The 24819-nt window shown below is 35.7% G+C and overlaps 1 protein-coding gene across 3 annotated transcripts in view; it reads right to left on the bottom strand.

Moving 5' to 3' along the window:
- Positions 1-2113: 2113 nt before the first annotated feature.
- The window catches only part of LOC148945408 (uncharacterized), a 98350-nt gene continuing 75644 nt past the window's right edge, over positions 2114-24819 (bottom strand). For all 3 annotated transcript variants that reach the window (XM_089098662.1, XM_089098661.1, XM_089098664.1), the window contains 3 exons: positions 17104-17349; positions 10666-13092; positions 2114-3123 (listed from right to left, as the gene is read on the bottom strand). In XM_089098662.1, the coding sequence (XP_088954788.1) occupies positions 2899-3123; positions 10666-13092; positions 17104-17349 (2898 nt within the window). In that variant the 3' untranslated portion in view covers positions 2114-2898. The remainder of the gene's footprint in view (positions 3124-10665; positions 13093-17103; positions 17350-24819) is intronic.

Raw genomic sequence — 24819 nt, 5'->3', positions numbered from 1 at the left:
GTTACGATTGCAAATGGATTCGAAGCTTTAAAATCGTTCTCTCTTTTTCGAAGAACGATTCGCAGATCACGGTCTAGGAAACAGGCCACATTTCCAACATGTGTAGTCTAGCAATAAGTTCAAACAAACCATTAAAACGGTCAGTCAGTCTATAAAAACCGTTATACTCGTCCAAAATATTTTTCTTTTTACTTTTTTTTTCTAAGTAGGAAAGTCTATCTTATGACTTTTCCGCGCTGTTTTTACTCCCACATAAACTGTTTCAACAACAAAATACGACGGGGGCTGTTGAAACCCGTTCAAGGGCATTGCAACTCATTTCTACAGCCCAAAATGCGCGTGAACCTATGGCACGTGCTATTTCATTTACATGCGTCCTATCATTATCGTGTGAACACAATATAAATTCACTTTGACTGTTTATAAAAGCTAAAAAACTTCTTCCCCAGTATGTCTGAAATTACCATAAAAATTAGCTTTAAGAGATGAAGTGATTTATAACTCGAACGTCTTATGACATCGGCAACGGTACACAATTCACTAAATATTGCAACCAGATTAGTTATAACAATAAGTATAAATATAATAATTATGCTAATTATAATAATAATCAAAAATAATTATATTAATTAATCACTGGTGAAACTGGCGTTGCGCTCTTTTCCCTTGGTAAAACAATTTATGAACTAAGGCCTTCATCTTAAATAATTTTAAACTAAATACTCGATTACAGAAATAATTTTAAACGGGGATTTTCATTGTGTCTCTAAGTTTTCTTTTTTCTGTAATTTTTTCTAATTTTTTACCAAGCTGACGAGTCCTCTTCTCTGTTTTTAACCTTAGCTAAACAATTCCTTTCTTGAAATAAATGACAAATAAACAAGATAAAATATAGTGGGTGCTGTTAAAAACCATACAAAGGCATTACAACTCATTTCGTATAAACAAAAAATAGCTTCGCCTTGACTGTTTCCACTGGCTAAGAAACTACTTTACCGGTATGTTTAAAATTACCATTAAAATTGTCTTTAAGAACTAAGTGAATTTATAACCTTTTTTATGACATCTGGAAACGTAGAAAATTGAGCAAATATTACAATTATATCATCTAGACAAAGATGAAACTGACGATGTGTGTTTTTATTCCTCAGTAAAGCAACTTTAATTGGACTCTGATAAGCAGCCTACAAATTGGATGCAAGCAAAATGGGAAAACATGTGTTTCTAAGCCCATTTGTTTCAATTTCACGAGAGGAGGGAGAGCGGACAAATATCAGGACGGGGCAAATGCATAGTGTCAGCAACTGTACGCTAATTAATAAATATTATATTTCTATTAATTTTGTAATAGAGACTTTTATATTTTCTTCTTTTTATTACTAATAAAACGGCGTTTAGCACACTCTGGTATAAAGAACTTAGGACATCATTGGCCTAATTAAACGTTTTTGAGCCATCCCCAAAGATGAATTTTTGGGATTTAATTTTTTCGGGATTTAAAAACTTAACTTATGAATCTTAACTTGGTACGTTCTTAAGGATTGATATAAAAATGCTGAAACTATTATAATCTTCAAATGATTATATAATAATTATATTATATACTAATTATAATATAATGATAATAAAGCATAAACTAATTATATGGGTTAATTAAACTAAGTCCACACCAGTATGAAATTAAACAAAATCTTTCAGCAAACCCCTACACAAACAAAAATCGGAAATAAACAAAATGTAACAAGAATGCGTTTTATGCCCCTTCTTCCAATTTTTTCAAAAGAGGGGGAAAGGGGACCAATATCAGGGCAAAAAGAATACGTTCTATGACGCTAAACACAACAATAATTAAAAAACATATAAGGCATCTTTTCCTTAAAATAATTGGCAAATTAAAGTCAAAACCAAATATGTAACTTTTTTATGGGCTTAACCAATTTGGCTTCTGAATGACTCAATCGAGAATTAACAAACAAAAATATACAAAATCCTAAACAGAAACCAGATCATCTCCTCAGCTATACTGCTATCTATGTAAAAACTCAATCTTATAGATGTAGAAACATAATTAGTGTTGTTTTTTTTTTGGGGGGGGGGGGGGTACTGATAGGAATTCAACTCCAAAATTGGTATTTTTAGCCCCTTTAACTCTGTAATTAGAGTAACTTTCGACCTTCTGGGGGGATCATGAACCCCAAAATCCACCCCTTGGATCCGCACCTACAATCTTGTCTCACAATAAAGATACCATACATGTTTATCCCAGCATAGCTTATGTTCTGCTCAAACAACATGAAAATACTCTTTCCGAAAATAGACAACAGCTCTGATAACAGACCTACAACATAGCATGGTGAAACATTCAAATATTTAAAAATTCATCTATCGACTAATGAATTGTTAAAGCTAAATATACAGAACAAAAAAAACATCAAAACAGTTTAACATAACAAAGTTAACAACCAGAAGACAGTGTATAGCAAATCGATATTCTACAATATCCCATTTGATTAAGCAAAGATTTTATGGTTCGACACCGTTTCCTAAAAATCTTTTTAGGGGGGGGGGGCATCCTACTTAACCTTCCTGTATGAACATACATAGGTGTCGAATTTTATATCGTTATTGTATATAAGTTTTCTATTGATTCAAATTTTCTATTGATTTACAACTCAAGAAACGCGGCGTTTAACTGCATTCATCAATAATTTTTGTGAAAAAGCGATTTTTCGTACTTTATTAGTTCAAGTAATACGCCCTCAATTATCCCTTCAAATAGGTTTTAGATCTAGGCTTTAGTTGTTAGAATTACAATCAGGTAAACTAAGGAGAAGGATAGAAGAAAGTCGAGACAGAGAAGAAAAAGAAGAAAATAGAGAAAGATTAAAATAAAGAAAATTAAAACTGAACAGGAAGGCCTAATGATTGATGGACCTTGTTAACCAAATCCTGTCGCTTGTCTTTTGATTTCACCTGAACTCCTTTAGCCTTAAGCCAAGCTGTGATGGTAGGCACATTCGCTATGGAGAGTTGACCTAGTTTCGCCAATTCCTCTACATTAACATCGGTGGCAATTTTGGGCGGGGCACGTGGTTTTTTGGCTCCATTCTCATTCTGCGAGCTCTAAAAATATATATTATAAACATTTTACTAGAATTACATAGCATAAAATTACGTAATCAAACTAAATATTCAAATTAAACAACTTTTTTAAATTATGAATTGAATTTTGTTGGCTAAGGTGGCTTTCACCTTAATTCCCATGCTCTTATCCAAAGATATGGGATAATTTTTCTATGGGATAAATAAAATTTTCTGTTGTTTCTTTTTACCTAAGGTTATAATTATTTTATTTTTTTTTAGTTTGCCTTTTTTTTTATTATTTTGGTTCCGAAAGCCCTAACATACGATAGCGTATAATCAATTATAAATTCAAATCGCATACTAAACTACACATCTTAACTAAATAAAAAAAATCATTGAAAGCAAATCAAGTTTTGCTTTCAACATCAATAATTACCAAATGACAAGTCACCTACCTACCCATTTTAATCCCTAAATTCAACACAAATATAAACGAATGTTTGCATGAGTAGCCTAACCACTCAATGAGTCGGTTCCCGATAGATCTACAGCTTCAAACAAATTGATTAGATTTTCAAGTACTTTTTTCAATGCATTAACCCGCAAAAAATATATTACCTGATCTTTAGCCCGAAAGAGCCTAATAAATTTACATTGAAGAAGGTGAAATAATTTTCCGAAACATGAACTTACCCATGCACTGGGTAATTAACAGACTTGAGCCTCCTCCTCTCCAGATACGAAAAGTATTTTAGCATAAGCCTTTTTAGGTAATTTAACGGCTAAAAGCCTGGAAAATGATGGTTTCATTCTTTCCCTACAGATGTATCTTTTTAAAATTGAAAAGTGGTCTGATGCAAGGATCATTAACTTCAATGCATCAAAAACAAATGAGCTTCTTATTACCCGATCAAAGGTGCCATGTGAACACCCAAGTTTCATTTTCAAACATGAAAATATAATGAGAGTCGACGAGCTTCGTATATTGGGGATTCATTTCTCCGCCGATCTCTCTTCGAATAACCACCTTGTTACGGTGAGAACCTCCTGCGCAAGAAAGCTGGGAGGTACCCTTCGCTTTAAAAATCTTCTTCTATCCAGCTCGCTTATCCCACTCTACAAGTCCTGTATCAGACCCACAGCTGAGTATGGATGCTCGCTATACGCTGGTCCTCCGAAAACGCTGTTGGCACCACTCCAGAAGATCCAGAAAAAGGCAAGTAGGGTGAGCTACGCCTCTACACATGACTCGCTCCAGCCTCTAAATGAAAGGGTTGATGCAACATCGATGGCTGTTTTCTACAAGTACATGAATTCACCTCCCTCAGACAAGCTCTCTCGCATTGTGCCCCCGTTTGTCCAGCCATCAAGGCAGATACGAATACACAGCTTGGTATAATTATCTAAAGGAGGAAACGCCAAGAGTTGAGTGTTTAAGGAAGAGCTTCATCCGGCGTTGCACTTCTATCTGGAACGATCTTCCTGGGGATGATATTCCTGCAAATCCATCTGTTAATACCTTCAAAAGAAGGTTCAACGGACATTTAAAACCTCAAGGTTTCGGAACGAGGTAAATAAATAGCGACATATCATATACCTCTATTTAACTGACGCCGTGAATATAGGAATAATAATAATAATAAATCATCGGTGCCTTCTCACTTAGTTTGACAAAATCAATGAAAAAGAAATTTGCTTTTCGTTTACGAAGTTTCTTTTTCCTCGCTGGAGCAGCAAGGAGACATTTCAAATGGAATGGCTCTCGTCAAAATAAACGTGTTCCCATGCATCCATCTGACAAGTCAATTCGAAAAATTGTGTTTGCAGGAACTTACTCTGAGGTTTTCAGTGATAATCTTGATATTAAGGACGTTTTAGGTTACTACTAGTAGGCCTTTTTAGGTTATTTAATGACCAGACGCCTAAATAAGGATCTTTTCCCTGGTGTTCCTCCCTCCTCCCCTCACCCAAAATCTAGTTTGGCCAAAGCAATGAACAAGAAATTTGCTTTTTATTTTCGAGGTTTTATTTTAAATCAGACATACAACATACTGTTTCTGAACCCGTTCCTTTTCCCACATTCCTTGCTTTACCTCCACATATGAAAAAACCTTTGTCCCCTTCATTTGTGATAAAACAAACCACTAGTTTTTCAGAGTTCGTTGTCTGAACACCGTATTTTTGGATATTAACCTTTTAATAAAGTAAGTTTTCAATCTGTGTGATTTCTCTAGAGACATTTATAAGCGGATTATTTTATTTACCTGGTATTTACATTTTTGCTATTTAATATAAATTCCCTTGAAATTTAGTGATTGAATAACAACAGAGACTTGGACTAAGAGATTTAATTAACTTAGAGGATTGAATTCTTTGAACTCAAGTATTCAACTGAACTCTTTGTGTATAGCAGAAGCAACTATTATAGATCCTGAACATTGCGGCATCTGCTCAAAAAGAATAACCAACAAATCAGGTAGCGTGCAGTGTATTAAATGCAATATATTGTCTTATTTTAGCTGTGGAAAAACTAAGTACTAAAATGAATTAAAGAGGACCTCTGTGTGCGTAAATTGTGCGCAAAAAGATTCTCCAAAAAACTGTATCCTAACGAAATTGAAGTCTAAACGAGTAAAGACAGCCCATGTAACGTTCCAGCTCCCTCTCATTTCAATTGCCGAATCAGTCCATCTTCTCAGTTGGGTTCATTTGATGCGAACCATTCGCATCAAATGAACCCGAGAAACTACATCAAGTACCCAATAGCAAATCACCTGGTGGGATACATCACTCCCCCTCCTACTCATTTCCCAGAATCCTTCTTGCAAATGTAAGGTCACTAGCAAATAAAACAGATGAACTACAAATTAGTATTGACAAAACCAGATTGATATTGCTTGCCTTACAGAAACATGGTCTGCCACTAAAGATTTTTGCTCAATTCCAAATTATGACTCCCATTTTAAGCCCAGATTGGACAAGGATGGTATCCCTCTATTTCATGGTAGAGGAGTGGCTTGTTTTTGTTAGTCTACCCTCCCTAATCGGATTTTTTCATTTTCTGAAATAGAGAACAACTCCAAAACCGAAGTTCTATGGCTCTGGACCACACCCAAAAACCTCCCAAAAGAAGTATCTTTCGTGATTTTTTGTAGTATTTATTACCCTCCTCGTAGTGGATTTAAGAAGGAGCTGACGGCATATCTGCAACTTTATACTGACAGAATTCGCTGCAACTATCCCTATGCTGCAATTACATTATGTGGTGATTTTAATGAGCTAGACCAAAAGTAGATAAGCTCTGCTCTTAGCCTTGATCAAGTGGTCAAGTCGCCTACACGCAGTGATAAAACCCTAGACCTAATTTTTACCAACATTGAAGATTACTACTGTCCCCCCAAAATAGCCCCTCCATTAGGGGCATGTGACCATCTATGCATCTTTTGGACCCCTTTATCATCCTTTCCCCCCAACAATTTCCTTTTTGACAATATTCATGATAAAATCAACTCGAATCAGTTTGACTTTAGGCCGAATCATAGCACCACGTATTGCTTAATTTATATACTTGACACTATTTTCGAACATCTTGAGTTGAATAGTTCCTACATTGAGGCTGTTTTTGCTGATATTAGCAAAGCCTCCGACAATTTGGATCATCAAACAGTTATAGATAATGCAAGGGCTTTAGGTGCAAGAGATTTTGTTTTACGTATGGTAGCTAGTTTTTTGCCAGGTCTTGAACAATTTGTAGGCCTCCCTAACTGGGATTCATCAGGTATTTCCTCGATTTTCTGTGGAGCACCTCAAGGGACTAAATTAGGTCCTTTAGTATTTTTTGTTGTTTTTAATAATGTTTTACCAAGTTTTGGCAAACTCTTTTAAATTTGCTGATGATTTGACATTACTGAACCTTTGTCAAACATCTAATACTTTGAATGTTACACTCGTCTCACTCATTAACAATTTGAAGAATGATCTTGACAATGTTAAACTCAACTTAAGCATACCCAAAAGCAGTTTCATGCTACTCTCTTTTTTTTAGAAATATACCCCCTATCAATAATTACCTTTGCATACCAAATTTACATGCTTGGTGTGCAGTTGGACAACGACCTTAAATGGAACTCCCACATTTTCCACTTATTTAAGTCTGGTAGTTTTCTCCTTAAATCTTTCTCCCTTCTCAAACAGTTCTCCTTATCAATCCAAAACCTTAAAATAATTTTTTGTTCTTATATAAGACCCTGCCTGGAATATGCTTGCCCTGTCTGGCACCCTGGGTTGACCAAAGACCAATGTTCTAAAATTGAAGGTATTCAAAAAAAGAGCAATAAAAATTATACTCGGGACATTCTATACTACATACGATGAAGGTGTGGCTAGACTTGAACTTACTACATTGGAATCACGACGTGACATCTTTATCATGAATTTTTGTCACAATTAGTTCTGCCTATCATCGATGTTTTCTCCCTCCCTTTAAAGAAAATCCCCCAATCCTTCCTAATACAAGACTCAATACTCGTAGAGCTCCAAATACCCAACTGGACCTGTGTTCCCAACTGTTGACCATGAGGTACAAAAACTCTTTCGTCCCCTATTTTGTTTCCCATTTTAATAATCGATTTAACTTTATGTTTTATGTTTATCCCCTAACATCTGTTTTATGATTGTAATTATTCTGACTTGCTTATGATAGCTTGTGTGCTATTTTAGCAGATTTTGATTCCCATTTTAATAGCTGATTAACCTTTTATTTTATGTTCATACTCCAACTTGTGTTTTATCATTCTGGTTGTTCTAACATGTTTATGCCAGCTCTTGGGCTATTTTAATTAATAAATCATATTCTATTCTATGATTATTCCAGGCTAATTTTCCTCACTTTTAAGAGCAATACCACACAAAAAGAAATATTGTCTGGATATTTATAAATAAGTTAATTAAAATTTAGATTAATTTATTAAGTTATGAAAAACCCACTGATATTAAGTTAAATAAAAAGTGTGGCATCTAATTGCTTCGCGGGCTTCCCCCATCGATACTAGTCAGGGCAATAACAATTGATAGTCGGTTTACTATAAAACTTTAAAAGAGAAACGGAATATGCTAGGAAATGGGAGGTCTATTATGTCATACACCAGCAATATAAGAATTCGGATACCCTATTTTATTTTCGGATATCGGATACCCTATTATATATCGGGTATCGGGTACCCTATCGGATACCCTATTATAGGGTATATCGGATACCCTATTTTATTTTCGGATCGATGATTAAAATACATTGTATTTATTATCCGTTAATTTTCTAAACTAACACATTTATTATATGTTATTTTTCTACGTGTCTAGATTTATTATACTGGAAAAGCCGATATTTTCAAACAGTTCGTGGTAACGAACTGTAAGTAAGGAGCGACTCGGCTCAATAGCAACCAAAACTCTAAAAAACAGAACTTTAATATCAATAGATACATCAAAAGAATCAGCGTATTATGATGATTCCAAATATATAAGATTCATCAAGTTTAGTGCCCCCATTCAAAGTTAATAGCCTTAGAAAATTTGCCTGATTTTTGAAATAGGGGGGAAATACCCCCAAAAATCCAATAAAATCGTGATGAAATCACACCATCAGATTCAGCGTACCTGAGAATCCTACTGTAGAAGTTCAAATCTCCTATATACAAAAATATGGAATTTTGCTATTTTTGCCAGAAGACAGATGCGTGTTTATTTGTTATTTTGTTGTTGTTTTTTCAAGGGGTGATTGTATTGAAATAATGGTCCTTAGAAGGTCGGGAGAGGGCACATTCGAACGGAAAATAAATGTTCTAGTGCCCTTAATAAGAAATAAAAAAGATTGGAGAGCAACTGGCCCCCCTCCTACGCTAAAGTTTGACTGTTTGTCCCAAGTATTTAAGAACGGCTAATGAGACATAGAGAAATTGAAATAGAATAGGAAATTAATTAAAATAGGAAGCTTTTTTTAAAAGTGCTAACAGCTTAAGTGTAAAGAACAAGGTATTGAGGAAGGAGCAACCCTTCATAGATAAGATAAAGTTTATTGCAAAAAGCCTGTGGGCCATAGCAACACAGAATACAGTCTAAAAACAAAGCTCAGGAACAAAATACAAATTTAGATAATAAAAATCAAAAAAAGAAAAAGAACAACAAAACGATAAAAAAAAAGGAACACACCAAGGTTCAACATTTCAACCGAAATACACCAATCATAATAAAATTCAAATCCTAAAAACCGTAGCAAGCTATTCACTTAAACATGATTCCCTATGTTTAATCCCTAAACGAAGAAACTTACACAACTGTTTAATAGCACATGCGTTCCTCTCAGCCATCTGCTCAATTAACCAGCATTCACTCTCAAAAACTCGTCCAAAACATTCATTCCATAACTCAGATAGCTCTTTATACTCGGACGCAAAATGAAACATATACGGAACAATTTCTGTTGCCGGCAAATGTGCGGAGAGATGGATGAGTTTTTGCATCATTTTTTAGGGGAATGTAAGGAATTGATGGAATTACATCTGGAAATATTTCTTACAGGTTGGGTTGGGGGAGGTTGTTACGGGGAGGTCGGGGGGAGAGATCAGATTTTAGAAATTTTGAAAAGTGGGTGTTGCTTAGATATAAATAATAAAAAGTTCGTCCGGGTAGGCATAAGGCATCATGATGATTTTCTTAATCAATCAGTGTTTTTCAGTTTACATTATGTTTTTGTATTTTTTTTTTCGCTTGTTTTGTGAATGTCACCATGGTCTAATAGGGTTTTCGTGAGAATAAATATATCTATCTATCTATATAGATTACATCATATTATATTAATTATACTATGCATAAATATATATACATACGCATATATGCTCTAGGATAGTAAAAGAAAACGGTACTAAAAGTAGAGATGCTGCTAAAGAAAAGATACCAGTGCGGCTTCAAGACAATGGTCTCTAAAGCATATTCTCATACAGCGTAAACCCTATGAAGTAATTTGTATGAGACTAAGACCCTCCTTAACCACCCTTTAGGGGACTGCTTTATTCCAATAGTTTCCCTTGGTGCCCAATAAACAACTCAAGACTCTGCGCATAACCATACCTGATAGAAGTTCAATAAAGTCAGTAAAGTGCCCCACGAAGTACAAAGCAAGAGTTAGTCCCGGTCACACAAGACTTTCACCTTTTCGAATTTACAGCAAGTTTTTTTAGTATATGTTACTGTGATTGTCTAAAATTCCTTTTTTCTGCTTTGATTCAATTAGCCTTGAATAAAACTGAAAAAGTTGACTGGCAACGCCGACTAAATCGAAGGAGTAAAAAAGGGATTTCGAACATTTACCGGTGAATGTCGACATTCATCAATTTTGGACATTCACGGTAGCATGTACACCAAATTAGCTGATTTTTTTTCCAAGAAGCTAACTTCTTTATGAATACGGTATAATAAAGTAGATGAAAACATATTATTAAAAACGGTTAATTAACTCAGTGAAAAACTCTCTTAACGTTATTGACGCCATGGGAAACTTGCATGAGAGATCATGAAAATACTTACTTGATTATCATTTTTCTTCCGCTTCTTTCCAGTTTCAGCGAAATCCTTCCCAAGTCCTTTAAACTCTGCCGGGCTTTTCAGGTCCAATTCAGAAATTCTTTCAAAAATAGATGGCTCTGTGGTAGACAAATTAACTTTGCTTGTAATACTGTTGATCTGTGGACTTGTAACACCCCCAGTGGATGAAGAAAAATACGATGCCAGCGTTTTACTTCCGATTGGAGCGTTAATAGGGTTTTCTAACTGGGGGGCTTTTGGTTTTAAACTCGCTTTGTTAGCTTTCTGTTTTTTCTTAAGATCCAGAGCAGGCTTTTTCAAAAAAGCTGGTGAAGACATAATAGGTTTTTGTAGTTTATTTTGAGAAAAAATTGGCACTTTCTTTTCTAGGCAGATAGCAGACTTACTACTTCTATCCAAATCCTTTCGACAATCACTCTTTCCCTGAACAGACACAATATTATTTGCAGAATCATTTTTCCTAATCATATTTTTCACACTCTCATCTTTTCCATTTAGTTGACCAAATGTTGGTTTCTTTTTCAGCATAAAACTAGGAATCAGTTTCTGTGGCTTAGGGTTGTGTTCAATAATTGGTTTTAATACAGCTGAGTCAAACTTCTTTTTGACAAAAACAGGAACAATCTTGTCGTGAGCTGCAGGGGTGCAAACTTTCTCAATTGATGGTTTCATAAAACTTGAGCCAGTTCTTACTACTTTGTTTACCAAATGATTATTTGCTATAGCTCGAGGAGTTCCACAAGGATTTATTTTAGAAGTTGGGTGGCCCTGAATAGTACTAGAAGGAATAGTATTTTGAACTGTCACTGCGACTTTCTCAGTCGACGGCTTTGCGGAGTCAAAGCTTGACTTGATCCCCTCCTTTATTAAATATTTATTAGCTTCAATTTGAGGGTGATGAGTTAAAATGGGTACTGAGCTAACAGTCTGATTATCCTGACTAGAAGAAGAGTCATGATGAAATGTCCTAGACATGGTAACCTGCTCAACTGACGGCTTCACATAACCAGAGCTGACTTTTACTCCCTCATTGACTAGTCCTTTATCTCCACAATTAATAGAGGTTCTACAAGCACGTGAGTCAATAGTTAGATTACCTTGGCTACAAGAGTAGCCATAATTAGGTAAAGCAGTCTGAGTTTCATGTGTACCAGCATTTTCAATTGACGACTTTGCAGAGCCAGAAATGACTTTAACTACCTCCTTTACATCTGGGATTCTACAGAGATTTGAGCTGCAAGATGGATTTGCTTTACCAGAAGAAGAAGCGTAACCAGGTCGTGTGTCAACTTTCTCAACTTGTGGTTTCACAAAGCCATGATTAAATTGCAAAGGCTTGTTTACTAAATTAGGGATTGCTAAATTTTGGGAAGCTCCACTAGGAGTTAAACTAAAAACTGAACTAGATGAATGACCATCTTGAGGTAAGACACTTTCTTTATGCATAGCACTGCTTGTATTCACTTGAATTTCCATCAGTTTGTCATTATTCACCAAATAATGCTCTGAATCAGAAACAGATTTTTCTGACTTCTCCTCAGTACTGGGTACTTTACTAATGAAATCATAACCTTGAGCCTGAACAGGTATAACAGCCCCTTGAGGCAAATTTGGGCGAAACGGGTAGATACTATCTGCAGTACTTGTGGCAATTTCGATAACCTCATTTTTAAATTGATTTTTCAGGATTTCAGCTTCACTCATCAATTTCGACTCAGAAATGGGAATACTCTTCAAATTTTCCGGCATTTTCTTGCTATCTGTGGTCTTAATATAAATCGTTGGTATAAGTTTTGTTTGTCTGCCTTTATCACGTGGTTTGAATGGTAATTTCGAATTAGTAGCTTTAGAAATAAAATATTTTGAAGAACCATCAGTTTCAGTGTAAGCCTTAGAAGTATGGTTGGCTTGACCTTTATCAGTAATTGTCTGACCTAATTCAGGGTGTTTGATAGGATTCCAAGGCTTAGGATTCATTTTAGGAGTAATAAGTTGAGACTGAAAGTACTTTGATGGCAATCCTGTTTTATTCATCACATCATAATTTTCTATTTCATTAACTTTTACGTCCGCCACGTTGCCAGTTCTTATTTGAGATGTAGTTTCACTGACAAATGGCTGGACTCTCCCCGCTTTTTCACTCGGAGTAGCACATATTTCACTTTGAGAAGAGGATGTTGCACCAAAACTAGGTCGGAATATTGTAGCATTTCCATTCATAGTTTGTGAATTTTGACATTGAGAGTGACTTTGAGAAGTAAAAGCTTTATTTTTTGCTGGACTTTTAATATTTTTGAGCATTTCAAAAATACTTTGCTGCTTTAGTGTTGGGCGAGGATTAACAGTTCTATAAGATCCTGCCACTGCCGGCAAATGAGCTTCTAAATTCTGAAATGCTGGCGATAAGACCTAAAAGAAGGAAACAATTAAAAAACAGCACAGCTTTTACCAAGCACAGTTGAAGTTCACAAGTAAAAACACAGTTTAATGCCCTGTGAGATAACACATTTTGACGCAAATAGTTCTCTGCATTGAAGCATCTATGCAGTTTTGTGCAATTGGATTGCGTGTCAATTTTGTGAGACGCATAAAAGTTTATTAATAGGACAAATAGCTATAAAAATAGCAGATATAATTTAGAAGGGGGTTTGGTTCAGCAGTTGATAATTCACCAACTGTTCATTTACCCTTCCTTATTTCCTTAATTATTGCTCACCTTTAATTATTTCTGTCTTCGAGGATGTGTTTTTACCGAATCCTAAAGATCAGTTGGAGAGACCATATCAGTCGGAGACATTGACGGAATTCAGACCTACATAGGCCAATCACAAATCACCTACGTTATGAGACAACGAAGATGGCGATACCCGTGCAATCTGCAAGTATCGATAACGGGACTCGTTACCGAAGATGAACAAAGAATGCGTTCCGTAGGACGTACGAACGTGACAGAAGAGCACCCCAGATGAGTCTCATCCCAAACTGGAAGAAAATCTATGCATCTGTTCACTTAAGAGAAGTTTGGAAGTCACCCACTGACTATAAAAGAGTTGTTAAATAATAGAAACAATATTTACTAAGACAAATATATTTACGAGTTCCATGATCACCAAATATTAAAATAAAGAAAAAATAAACTATAATAATTAAACTATAAGAAACAAAAAAGAAACAAAACTGGAAACAAATACAATAAAAAAAAAGATATTATGAAACTACAAAACAAGAAATCGGGTAATAGCTATACAAAAATTATGTTAAAAACCAGACCAAGTAAACATTTTTTCAAGACGGATATTTTTAATGTCATAGATTTTCGTATTTAATTTTTTTGTTACATAATTAGAGGCACATAATTAGTAAGGCATATAATATCAATATTCTTCTTTACAGCTTAGGATTCCATGCAAAGTTTTACTTTGCAAATTGGCCTATAATTGTTTGCTATCGCGGTTCAAACTGAAAGAATTACATATAAGCAATATCAATCGGATTACGTTACAAAATTACAATAGGATGATCTACTACTACTAACAACTCACCGCAGCCCCAAGTCACCTGAGACCGACACAGCTACGCCCGCTCCTCCTCCATCCTAATCTATTCAAAGCCTTCTTCATTAGAACCTCCCAGAAAGTTCTCAACATCCTCCCACCCCAATCACGGACGACCTGCTTTCCGTTTAGCCCTAGACGGTTGGCCAGGAAGGACGATCATCGGCAATCTGTCATCCTTCATCCGCAGAACTTGCCCTAGCCATCTCAACCTTTCTCTTATTATAACCCTAGACAGCGGGATTGAACCACACTTTTCGTACAGCCTACTGTTTGAAATACTGTCAGTCAGCCAGATACCCAAAATAATTCATAGGTTTCTCTGGAGAACATCTAGAAAATTTTCATCCGTTTTTCGGAGCTCCCAGGCTCCAAAAACTGAACACATCAGTAGAAAATCGACAATTCTATTCCAGCGGTCAGCAAATCTACGAGACACATCATCCATTTTTTGACAAATCTAAAAAACACTGTACCATCGGGAAATGTAGCTATTACGAGGCCAACTACGGATGCTGAGAAAATACTTGCAGAAGCTAAAGAGCATCGATTAAAGGTGCTTAGTGCAAAGGCGTACGAAAAACGCACTATATAGCCGACCAAGGGTCCTCTTATTAAATTGGCCCTTTACCCTGGCGAAAAACAGTAAGATTTTCTTAGTTTTTCTTTCAAAGAATCAATTATAAGCTGTCTTGTCGACCGAATTGACGCTCCAAATGGAAGGCCTAAATACCTATGTGGACTGGAAGATGAAATTGTAGCTGGACCAACTTGGATTGTATCACTGGAGGCGGTCTCAACACTTGGCAGGCTCAGGCGGTCAACAAACAAGAAACTTGGTTTAGGAAGCAGCAACCGAAAGACTGATTCATTCAGTCCGGAGCAAATAACATCAACGGCGTTCTGGAGTGCCTCAAGATTATCAACTAAAAGATGAATGTCGTCGGCATACGACAATTGACTTGCATCGGTTAATGACTAAATTAGGTATGGCTGAATTTGTCGAGTGACTACTCTGATAGCGTTATTAAATATTGCAGGACTTGAAACAGAACCTTGTTTAACACCTCGGCACACACGAATACGATTACTAACAGTACCTTACAAACGTACCGGGATTGAGGCCTTCAGGTACCCCCTCCAAAAGCAAACACACACAAATGGATTAACTCCACTTCTAGAAAGAGACAGAATTGCTTGGGTATGAAAAACCGGGTCAAATGCCTTTGAAATGTCAATGGCATAAATGTAGAGTTTACGTAGATAATTTCAGAGACCACACTGCCTTTCCATGACGATGAAATAAAAGTTCAAAATAGGGATACAGTCCTTTTTAATAGACAGTGTATAGAAAGTTCACAAAAAATACCAGATATTTCGGTCACATATACAGTGACCGTAATCAGTAGTAAAACTAGGTAAAACGGTCACTGTATATGCGACCGAAATATCTGGTATTTTTTGTGAATTTTCTATACACTGTCTATTAAAAAGGATTTTGTCCCTATTTTGAACTTTTATTTTATTGAAAAGTTTACTTTTTGACTTTTTATGCCTATCGAGAATAGCTAGAAAAGTTGCTTTGTAGTTCTGCACGCCAAGTCCTACATAAAAACCAATTTGGTTATCACCGTGATCACACTTCGTGCTAATTTCATTATAGATGAGCTTCTCAAAAGCTTTCCAATCTACGACCATATGGTTATTGGTCTATATGAATCGAAAGATTTTGGACCTCTATTTTCCTTAAGAAATCACGTTACTAGACCTTCACATGCCGCTTCAGGAATATAATGCTGGGCGATACAGGCCTGGAATAGGATGGCAAGATGTTCGATCAATTTTTGTTGTCAACAATTCTTGCAGGCCGTATGAAACCGATGGTTTGCCTGGTTTTATACAACGTTGCAGAACCGTTGCAACGGTTTTATGCAAAACCGTTGCAGGCCGTAAGAAACCGATGGTTTTCCTGGTTTTATACGACGTTGCAGAACCGTTGCAACGGTTTTATGCAAAACCGTTGCAGGCCGTAAGAAACCGATGGTTTACCTGGTTTTATACGAAGTTACAGAACCGTTGCAACGGTTTTATGCTAAACAGTTGCAGGCCGTATGAAACCGATGGTTTGCCTGGTTTTATACGACGAATATGTGCCTGAATAGATGCCGGCGTAATTGTGATAGAGTTTCTAACATGGTCTAGCTTTGAAAAATTACCCAAAAGTAAGTTATCAAAATGTAGTGTCAAGAGAAGGCGGATCATCAGAAAATAAGGAGAAGAAACATTTTTCCAAGAGCTTATATCAATCGAATTGTCCTCAGATGAAGAAGACGAGGTTAATTTTGACACATGACGCCACAGCAGCTGAAAACGCGGAAGAAATCCTTTCTAAAGTAGTTCCTCTTTATTTTTGTAAAGTAATTATAAAACCTATAATTGTATTAATTGTATAGTAACTATATCATACAATTCATTACACTTGTATAATTAAAATTAATAATCATAATTATATATATATATATATATATATATATATATATATATATATATATATATATATATATATATATATATATATATATATATATATATATATATATATATATATATATATATATATATATATATACATATATATATATATATTAATAATGATATAACAACATATAATAATAATGAAATAATTATAAATAACAAGTATAAGTAATTATATAGTAATTATAAAAAAGTAATTTAAAAGTATTTCCTTCAATATTTTCAAAATTATTTCGAGAGGAGGAGGGAATCCCTCCTTAACTTAATCCCTCCTTAAATATACACCTCCTTAAATATACGTTGTGTAAGAAGACACAACGAAATATCTTACTTGGTCAGTTACAGCAAAAGAAGACACTGGTTTGTATCCTTTCGCTTCTAACTTCAAGCCCATTTGTAGTTCATTGACATCATTAATAAAATCTTGAAGAATTGGTGTTGGATCAAATCGTTTAAGGATAACTGGTGACCTTGAATGAACGCACCAATGAGGATAAGTGTAAGTTGTTCCAGTTGGTGAAAACTTTACATTGACGTAATAGGTCGAAGATGAGTCATTTGGGATCTCAAGTCCGTACTGAAACAAAGATAATGATGAAATACTTGACCAGGATTAGTATTATACTTGACTAGGGTTAGTATTCTGTGCCAACCAGAGCCGTTCAAAGGGGGAGGCAATCGGAGCTGCTGCTTTGGGCACCGTAACTCGGGGGGGGGGTGTTGTTGCAGCTAGGAGGCTGGCCACTTTGATCAAATTTTTCACTTTGATTCGCCCTTTTTTTGCCTATATTTGAGTTGGGAGGGGGCGCTGTAATTAATTTTTCCCCGGGCACCACTAGCCCTAGGAACGGCTCTGGTGCAAACCTTCAAAGGTTCTAAAAAAGGCATTTTGAATTTTTGAGTGTATTTTTTATGCACTCATTTGTTTTTCTTTTAGTGTATTTGAGTGTTTTTGAGTGTATTATGTGTATTTGTCGAAAAAATCTTTGAAAGATCGTAAATAAAAGTATTGAAATCCAAAAACCTTGTGTCAAAAGCTAAAGCATTTGAAATTTCTAAATGGTTTGACAAACCAAAAATCAATTGAGAGGATTAATTAGTTTCAAATTTTTTATTTTTTTGACAGAATTTATGCTTTTATGCAGAATAGTCGACTTTTAGCAGAATTTGCCGTATTTTTCACCTTCCCCACCTTACTAGGCTCTTTCAGTTGCGGGTGTCTTTTTTACTTTTTTCGTGCTTGTGTTTACTGATTCTGTTTACTGTGTTATTATGTTTGCGCTGGTTGTTTGTATTTTTATGTTTCCTTCTTTCATGTTTTTTTATTTGTTACTCCAAGTGTTACACTGTTGCATAGTATCGGTGAAAAATAATGATAGCTTCCAGGTCAATTCTAATCGGCGCTATTAGACGACTGTGTTTTAAAATAATAATAATATGTATTACGTTTTTACGAGTCGGACAAAAACTTTGAGGGGGGGATCTAACCCCCCCTCCCCATGCTTCGTATCTCCTGACTAAGTCCCTACGTGGAAGATATTATTTTTTTATTATTCTTTATTTTTGCCCTCACTATATAATAGTATAATACATGAAATAGCTATCCAAAAAGATAAGAATAAGAATAATATCTTCCACGTAGGGGCTTAGTTAGGAGAGGGGAAGGCTGGGGGGTTCAACCCCTCCTCCCGAAATTTTTGTCCGACTCTTAAAAAGGTAACAAATTCTGGGAAGGATCTAACTTCATTGGGGCAACAAAGTGGGGTTTATCAGATCCCATGTACTTGTGGAAGCTCATATGTGGGACGTACTAACCAGAGTTTGGAAATGAGATTATTACAACACAAAGATTCTATTTCTTCGGCTTTAAAGCAAGATTCTAGGTCTGAAGATTTCACTTCAGCCCTTTCAGAACATATTTTTAATTTTTCAGACCATTTTATTTTGTTCGAGAATGTCTCTTTGATTTCAAGAGATCGGGGTTTAAAGTAAAATTTTCCTGAAACTCTTGAATTAAAGAAAATCTCATTCAAGAATATTGCTTTGAATCGGGATACAGGTGAATAAGGGCTGAACTCTATCTATGATAATTTATTAAATTCTGACAGAGTAAAGTTCAATTCACCCAATGTAGTTGACCTTTGTCCAAATGTTATATCATTGAACGCTAATGAACCGAATCCAAGAAGGTCAAAGAGAATAGCTTCCGCCTTTGCTTTGAAAAGAATTAGAGATTCAAATAATATGTAGTGTTATTTGATTTAGTATATAAACTTTTGTTTTAAATTGTTTTATTTTAGTTTTACTGCTGATGACGGTCACTGTATATGTAACCGAAATATCTGGTATTTTTGTGAATTTCTATCACTGTTATAAAAAACACTGTCTATTAAAAGGATTTTATCCCTATTTGAACTTTTATTTATTCTTTTTTTTTTTTTTGTAAGCCCCCCCCCCTCCCCCAAAAATTCCTGGCTACGGTCCTGCTTCCACATCAAATCCAATTGGCACCATTAGACGACAAAGATCGCGTGCTATAAAAATATATTTATTCCATTATGTTTATTCAATTTGAATGGGTTCTGGGGTCCACTTGAAAATTGTATTTTGAACCATCTCCGAAAAATTTTCATATGAAAAAAGAAACAAATGTACTAAGTTTTATGGATTATTTTACGAAAACTTACTTTTAAATATAAAGATCAGGGTTGGTTAAGAGAAAAAATTACATATACCCTTCAGGGTTACAATGGTAACCTTGAGACAGCATGGGAGAAATGGTTTTACTTTTTATTTTGTTCAGAATTTTGTGCTCCGAGTCGTAATTCCTGGTAGGATCGTAACCACGGACTCGTGTATCGAAATCCATTCTTAAAGTGAATATGTGGTCGTCATATACAGCAAAACCATGGCAAGTACTGGGTAGTGTTTTGTGGTACTAGTGGCACATTTCGCAATTCTAGCTGAAACCACTGAGACACTTAAAGAGGACACCCACTTTCGAAGATCAAATCCAACGGGTATATTCTACCACTTCAAAACGTAAATATCAGGAGTTATTTCTTCGTAAAACTCATAGGATAGAGGAATGAATGATGTCATTCATCACTAACTCTTAAATTAAACAAAGAAATTAACTCTTCTGGCAATTATTCCTTTCTCAAATACAGAGAAATAATATTGGACTGGGAGCTATCGTAAAGAATTTCCCACTGGAAAAGTCTTGTTCCTCTGTAGACTCTACCTAAGTAATTTTCAGATTCGTAAAAATTTTTCTCAAGAATTTTATTATCGTAGATTGCTTAATTCCCAAGCAGTATTATAAATGCCCGGAAAAATCGTGCGATCTTATATTTTATAAGGCCGATGTGTCTGCATAGTCTGTGTACCACTGAAGAGTGTCGCCACCAAGACCTAGGAAGTTTAAAGGTGGAAATGTTGGCCTTGCCCTAGGAAATGTTATAAAAGTAATTAGCATGTCGACTTAATTTCTACCCATTAGAGGGAATTAATTCATTCTTGCTCATTCATAAGATGAGAAATGGGAATATTTCTGGAAAACACAGTTTGAAACCATTATGTCACTGTAACTAAGCAGTACACATGCACTTATTACGGTTGGAGGAGGTTAGAAAAAAGGCAAAATATAAGAGAGAATTTTATTAAATATTTTAGGAGGACCTAGGCGCAAAAACAAGTGTAATGAGCCCGGATGTGAATCTGGAAAGTAAACGAGTTTTATGTGCCTATTTTACACACTTTTGCAGATTTTCTATAATGCACGAGCCAAACCATAGTCACATCTGTCAGTAAAAAAACAAAACAAATTTAATGAATGGCATGGGTTTTTTCTTTATTTTTGCGTCATATTTGTATTTCAGACGCGGATTATTGATTAAAACTACAAAAAATTAGTTTATAAAGTTTGCACCAACACTATTTTATTTCCAATCGATCTCTACTTAAGCTATGCCATCTTAACTTTTGTCAGGTCTACTACAGATAGGAAAATTGCTGTAACAAGTTTCCATGTTTTCTAGTTTCAAAAAATGATGCCTTAAATCTCGATTCTGATTGGTGAATCAAGAATTTTTTGTTTGAAATAATGTTCAACTCGAGAAATATTCAACACGAACGGCGTTCAACACAACCAACATTCAACACGAAGGGCGCATATAATTAGCACTGGAGTCGTGGTTAATTTTGAATTTAATGACAAGTTTGACTATAATATTTGTTACTATAATTGTGTTGAACGAAAGGCGTTCAACACAACCAACATTCAACACGAAGGGCGCACATAATTAGCACTGGAGTCGTGCGTAATTTTGAATTTAATGACAAGTGTGACTATAATATTTGGGACTATAATTGGGTTGAACGAACAACACAACCAACATTCAACACGAAGGCCGCATATAATTAGCACTGGAGTCGTGCATAATTTTGTATTTAATGACAAGTGTGACTATAATATTTGTGACTATAGTTGTGTTGAACGAACGGCGTTCAACACAACCAACATTCAACACGAAGGGCGCACATAATTAGCACTGGAGTCGTGCGCAATTTTGAATTTAATGACAAGTGTGACTATAATATTTGTGACTATAGTTGTGTTGAACGAACGGCGTTCAACACAACCAACATTCAACACGAAGGGCGCACATAATTAGCACTGGAGTCGTGCATAATTTTGTATTTAATGACAGGTGTGACTATAATATTTGTGACTATAGTTTTGTTGAACGAATGGCGTTCAAAACAACCAACATTCAACACGAAGGGCGCACATAATTAGCACTGGAGTCGTGCATAATTTTGTATTTAATGACAACAGTGTGACTATAATATTTGTGACTATAGTTGTGTTGAACGAACGGCGTTCAACACAACCAACATTCAACACGAAGGGCGCACATAATTAGCACTGGAGTCGTGCATAATTTTGTATTTAATGACAAGTGTGACTATAATATTTGTGACTATAGTTGTGTTGAACGAACGGCGTTCAAAACAACCAACATTCAACACGAAGGGCGCAGATAATTAGCACTGGAGTCGTGGTTAATTTTGAATTTAATGACAAGTTTGACTATAATATTTGTTAATATAGTTTTGTTGTACGAAAGGCGTTCAACACAACCAACATTCAACACGAAGGGCGCACATAATTAGCACTGGAGTCGCGCGTAATTTTGAATTTAATGACAAGTGTGACTATAATATTTGGGACTATAATTGGGTTGAACGAACAACACAACCAACATTCAACACGAAGGGCGCATATAATTAGCACTGGAGTCGTGCATAATTTTGTATTTAATGACAAGTGTGACTATAATATTTGTGACTATAATTGTGTTGAACGAACGGCGTTCAACACAACCAACATTCAACACGAAGGGCGCATATAATTAGCACTGGAGTCGTGGTTAATTTTGAATTTAATGACAAGTTTGACTATAATATTTGTTACTATAATTGTGTTGAACGAACGGCGTTCAATACAACCAACATTCAACACGAAGGGCGCACATAATTAGCACTGGAGTCGTGCGTAATTTTGAATTTAATGACAAGTGTGACTATAATATTTGGGACTATAATTGGGTTGAACGAACAACACAACCAACATTCAACACGAAGGGCGCATATAATTAGCACTGGAGTCGTGCCTAATTTTGTATTTAATGACAAGTGTGACTATAATATTTGTGACTATAGTTGTGTTGAACGAACGGCGTTCAACACAACCAACATTCAACACGAAGGGCGCACATAATTAGCACTGGAGTCGTGCGTAATTTTGAATTTACTGACAAGTGTGACTATAATATTTGTGACTATAGTTGTGTTGAACGAACGGTGTTCAACACAACCAACATTCAACACGAAGGGCACATATAATTAGCACTGGAGTCGTTCTCAATTTTGAATTTAATGACACAGTGTGACTATAATATTTGTGACTATAGTTGTGTTGAACGAACGGCGTTCAACACAACCAACATTCAACACGAAGGGTGCACATAATTAGCACTGGAGTCGTGCATAATTTTGTATTTAATGACACAGTGTGACTATAATATTTGTGACTATAGTTGTGTTGAACGAACGGCGTTCAACACAACAAACATTCAACACGAAGGGCGCAAATAATTAGCACTGGAGTCGTGCCTAATTTTGTATTTAATGACAAGTGTGACTATAATATTTGTGACTATAGTTGTGTTGAACGAACGGCGTTCAACACAACCAACATTCAACACGAAGGGCGCACATAATTAGCACTGGAGTCGCGCGTAATTTTGAATTTAATGACAAGTGTGACTATAATATTTGGGACTATAATTGGGTTGAACGAACAACACAACCAACATTCAACACGAAGGGCGCATATAATTAGCACTGGAGTCGTGCATAATTTTGTATTTAATGACCAGTGTGACTATTATATTTGTGACTATAGTTGTGTTGAACGAACGGCGTTCAACACCACCAACATTCAACACGAAGGGCGCACATAATTAGCACTGGAGTCGCGCATAATTTTGAATTTAATGACAAGTGTGACTATAATATTTGTGACTATAATTGGGTTGAACGAACAACACAACCAACATTCAACACGAAGGGCGCATATAATTAGCACTGGAGTCGTGCATAATTTTGTATTTAATGACAAGTGTGACTATAATATTTGTGACTATAGTTGTGTTGAACGAACGGCGTTCAACACAACCAACATTCAACACGAAGGGCGCAAATAATTAGCACTGGAGTCGTGCATAATTTTGTATTTAATGACAAGTGTGACTATAATATTTTTGACTATAGTTGTGTTGAACGAACGGCGTTCAACACAACCAACATTCAACACGAAGGGTGCACATAATTAGCACTGGAGTCGTGCATAATTTTGTATTTAATGACAACAGTGTGACTATAATATTTGTGACTATAGTTGTGTTGAACGAACGGCGTTCAACACAACCAACATTCAACACGAAGGGCGCACATAATTAGCACTGGAGTCGTGCCTAATTTTGTATTTAATGACAAGTGTGACTATAATATTTGTGACTATAGTTGTGTTGAACGAACGGCGTTCAACACAACCAACATTCAACACGAAGGGCGAATATAATTAGCACTGGAGTCGTGGTTAATTTTGAATTTAATGACAAGTGTGACTATAATATTTGTTACTATACATGTGTTGAACGAACGGCGTTCAACACAACCAACATTCAACACGAAGGGCGCACATAATTAGCACTGGAGTCGTGCGTAATTTTGAATTTAATTACAAGTGTGACTATAATACTGTGACTATAATTGTGTTGAACGAACGGCGTTCAACACAACCAACATTCAACACGAAGGGCACAAATAATTAGCACTGGAGTCGTGCTTAATTTTGAATTTAATGACAAGTGTGACTATAATATTTGTGACTATAGTTGTGTTGAAAGAACGGCGTTCAACACAACCAACATTCAACACGAAGGGCGCACATAATTAGCACTGGAGTCGTGCATAATTTTGAATTTAATGAAAGGTGTGACTATAATATTTGTGACTATAGTTGTGTTGAACGAACGGCGTTCAAAACAACCAACATTCAACACGACGGGAGCACATAATTAGCTCTGGAGTCGTGCATAATTTTGTATTTAATGACAAAAGTGTGACTATAATATTTGTGACTATAGTTGTGTTGAACGAACGGCGTTCAACACAACCAACATTCAACACGAAGGGCGCACATAATTAGCACTGGAGTAGTGCTTAATTTTGTATTTAATGACAAGTGTGACTATAATATTTGTGTCTATATTTGTGTTGAACGAACGGCGTTCAACACAACCAACATTCAACACGAAGGGCGCATATAATTAGCACTGGAGTCGTGGTTAATTTTGAATTTAATTACAAGTTTGACTATAATATTTGTGACTATAATTTTGTTGAACGAACGGCGTTCAACACAACCAACATTCAACACGAAGGGCGCACATAATTAGCACTGGAGTCGTGAGTA

Source organism: Artemia sp. Qi Xiang Cuo, chromosome 13, assembly GCF_049724085.1.
Source record: "Artemia sp. Qi Xiang Cuo chromosome 13, ASM4972408v1, whole genome shotgun sequence".
Classification (NCBI taxonomy): Eukaryota; Metazoa; Arthropoda; class Branchiopoda; order Anostraca; family Artemiidae; genus Artemia; species Artemia sp. Qi Xiang Cuo.
This window is presented reverse-complemented; position numbering and strand designations above follow the sequence as displayed.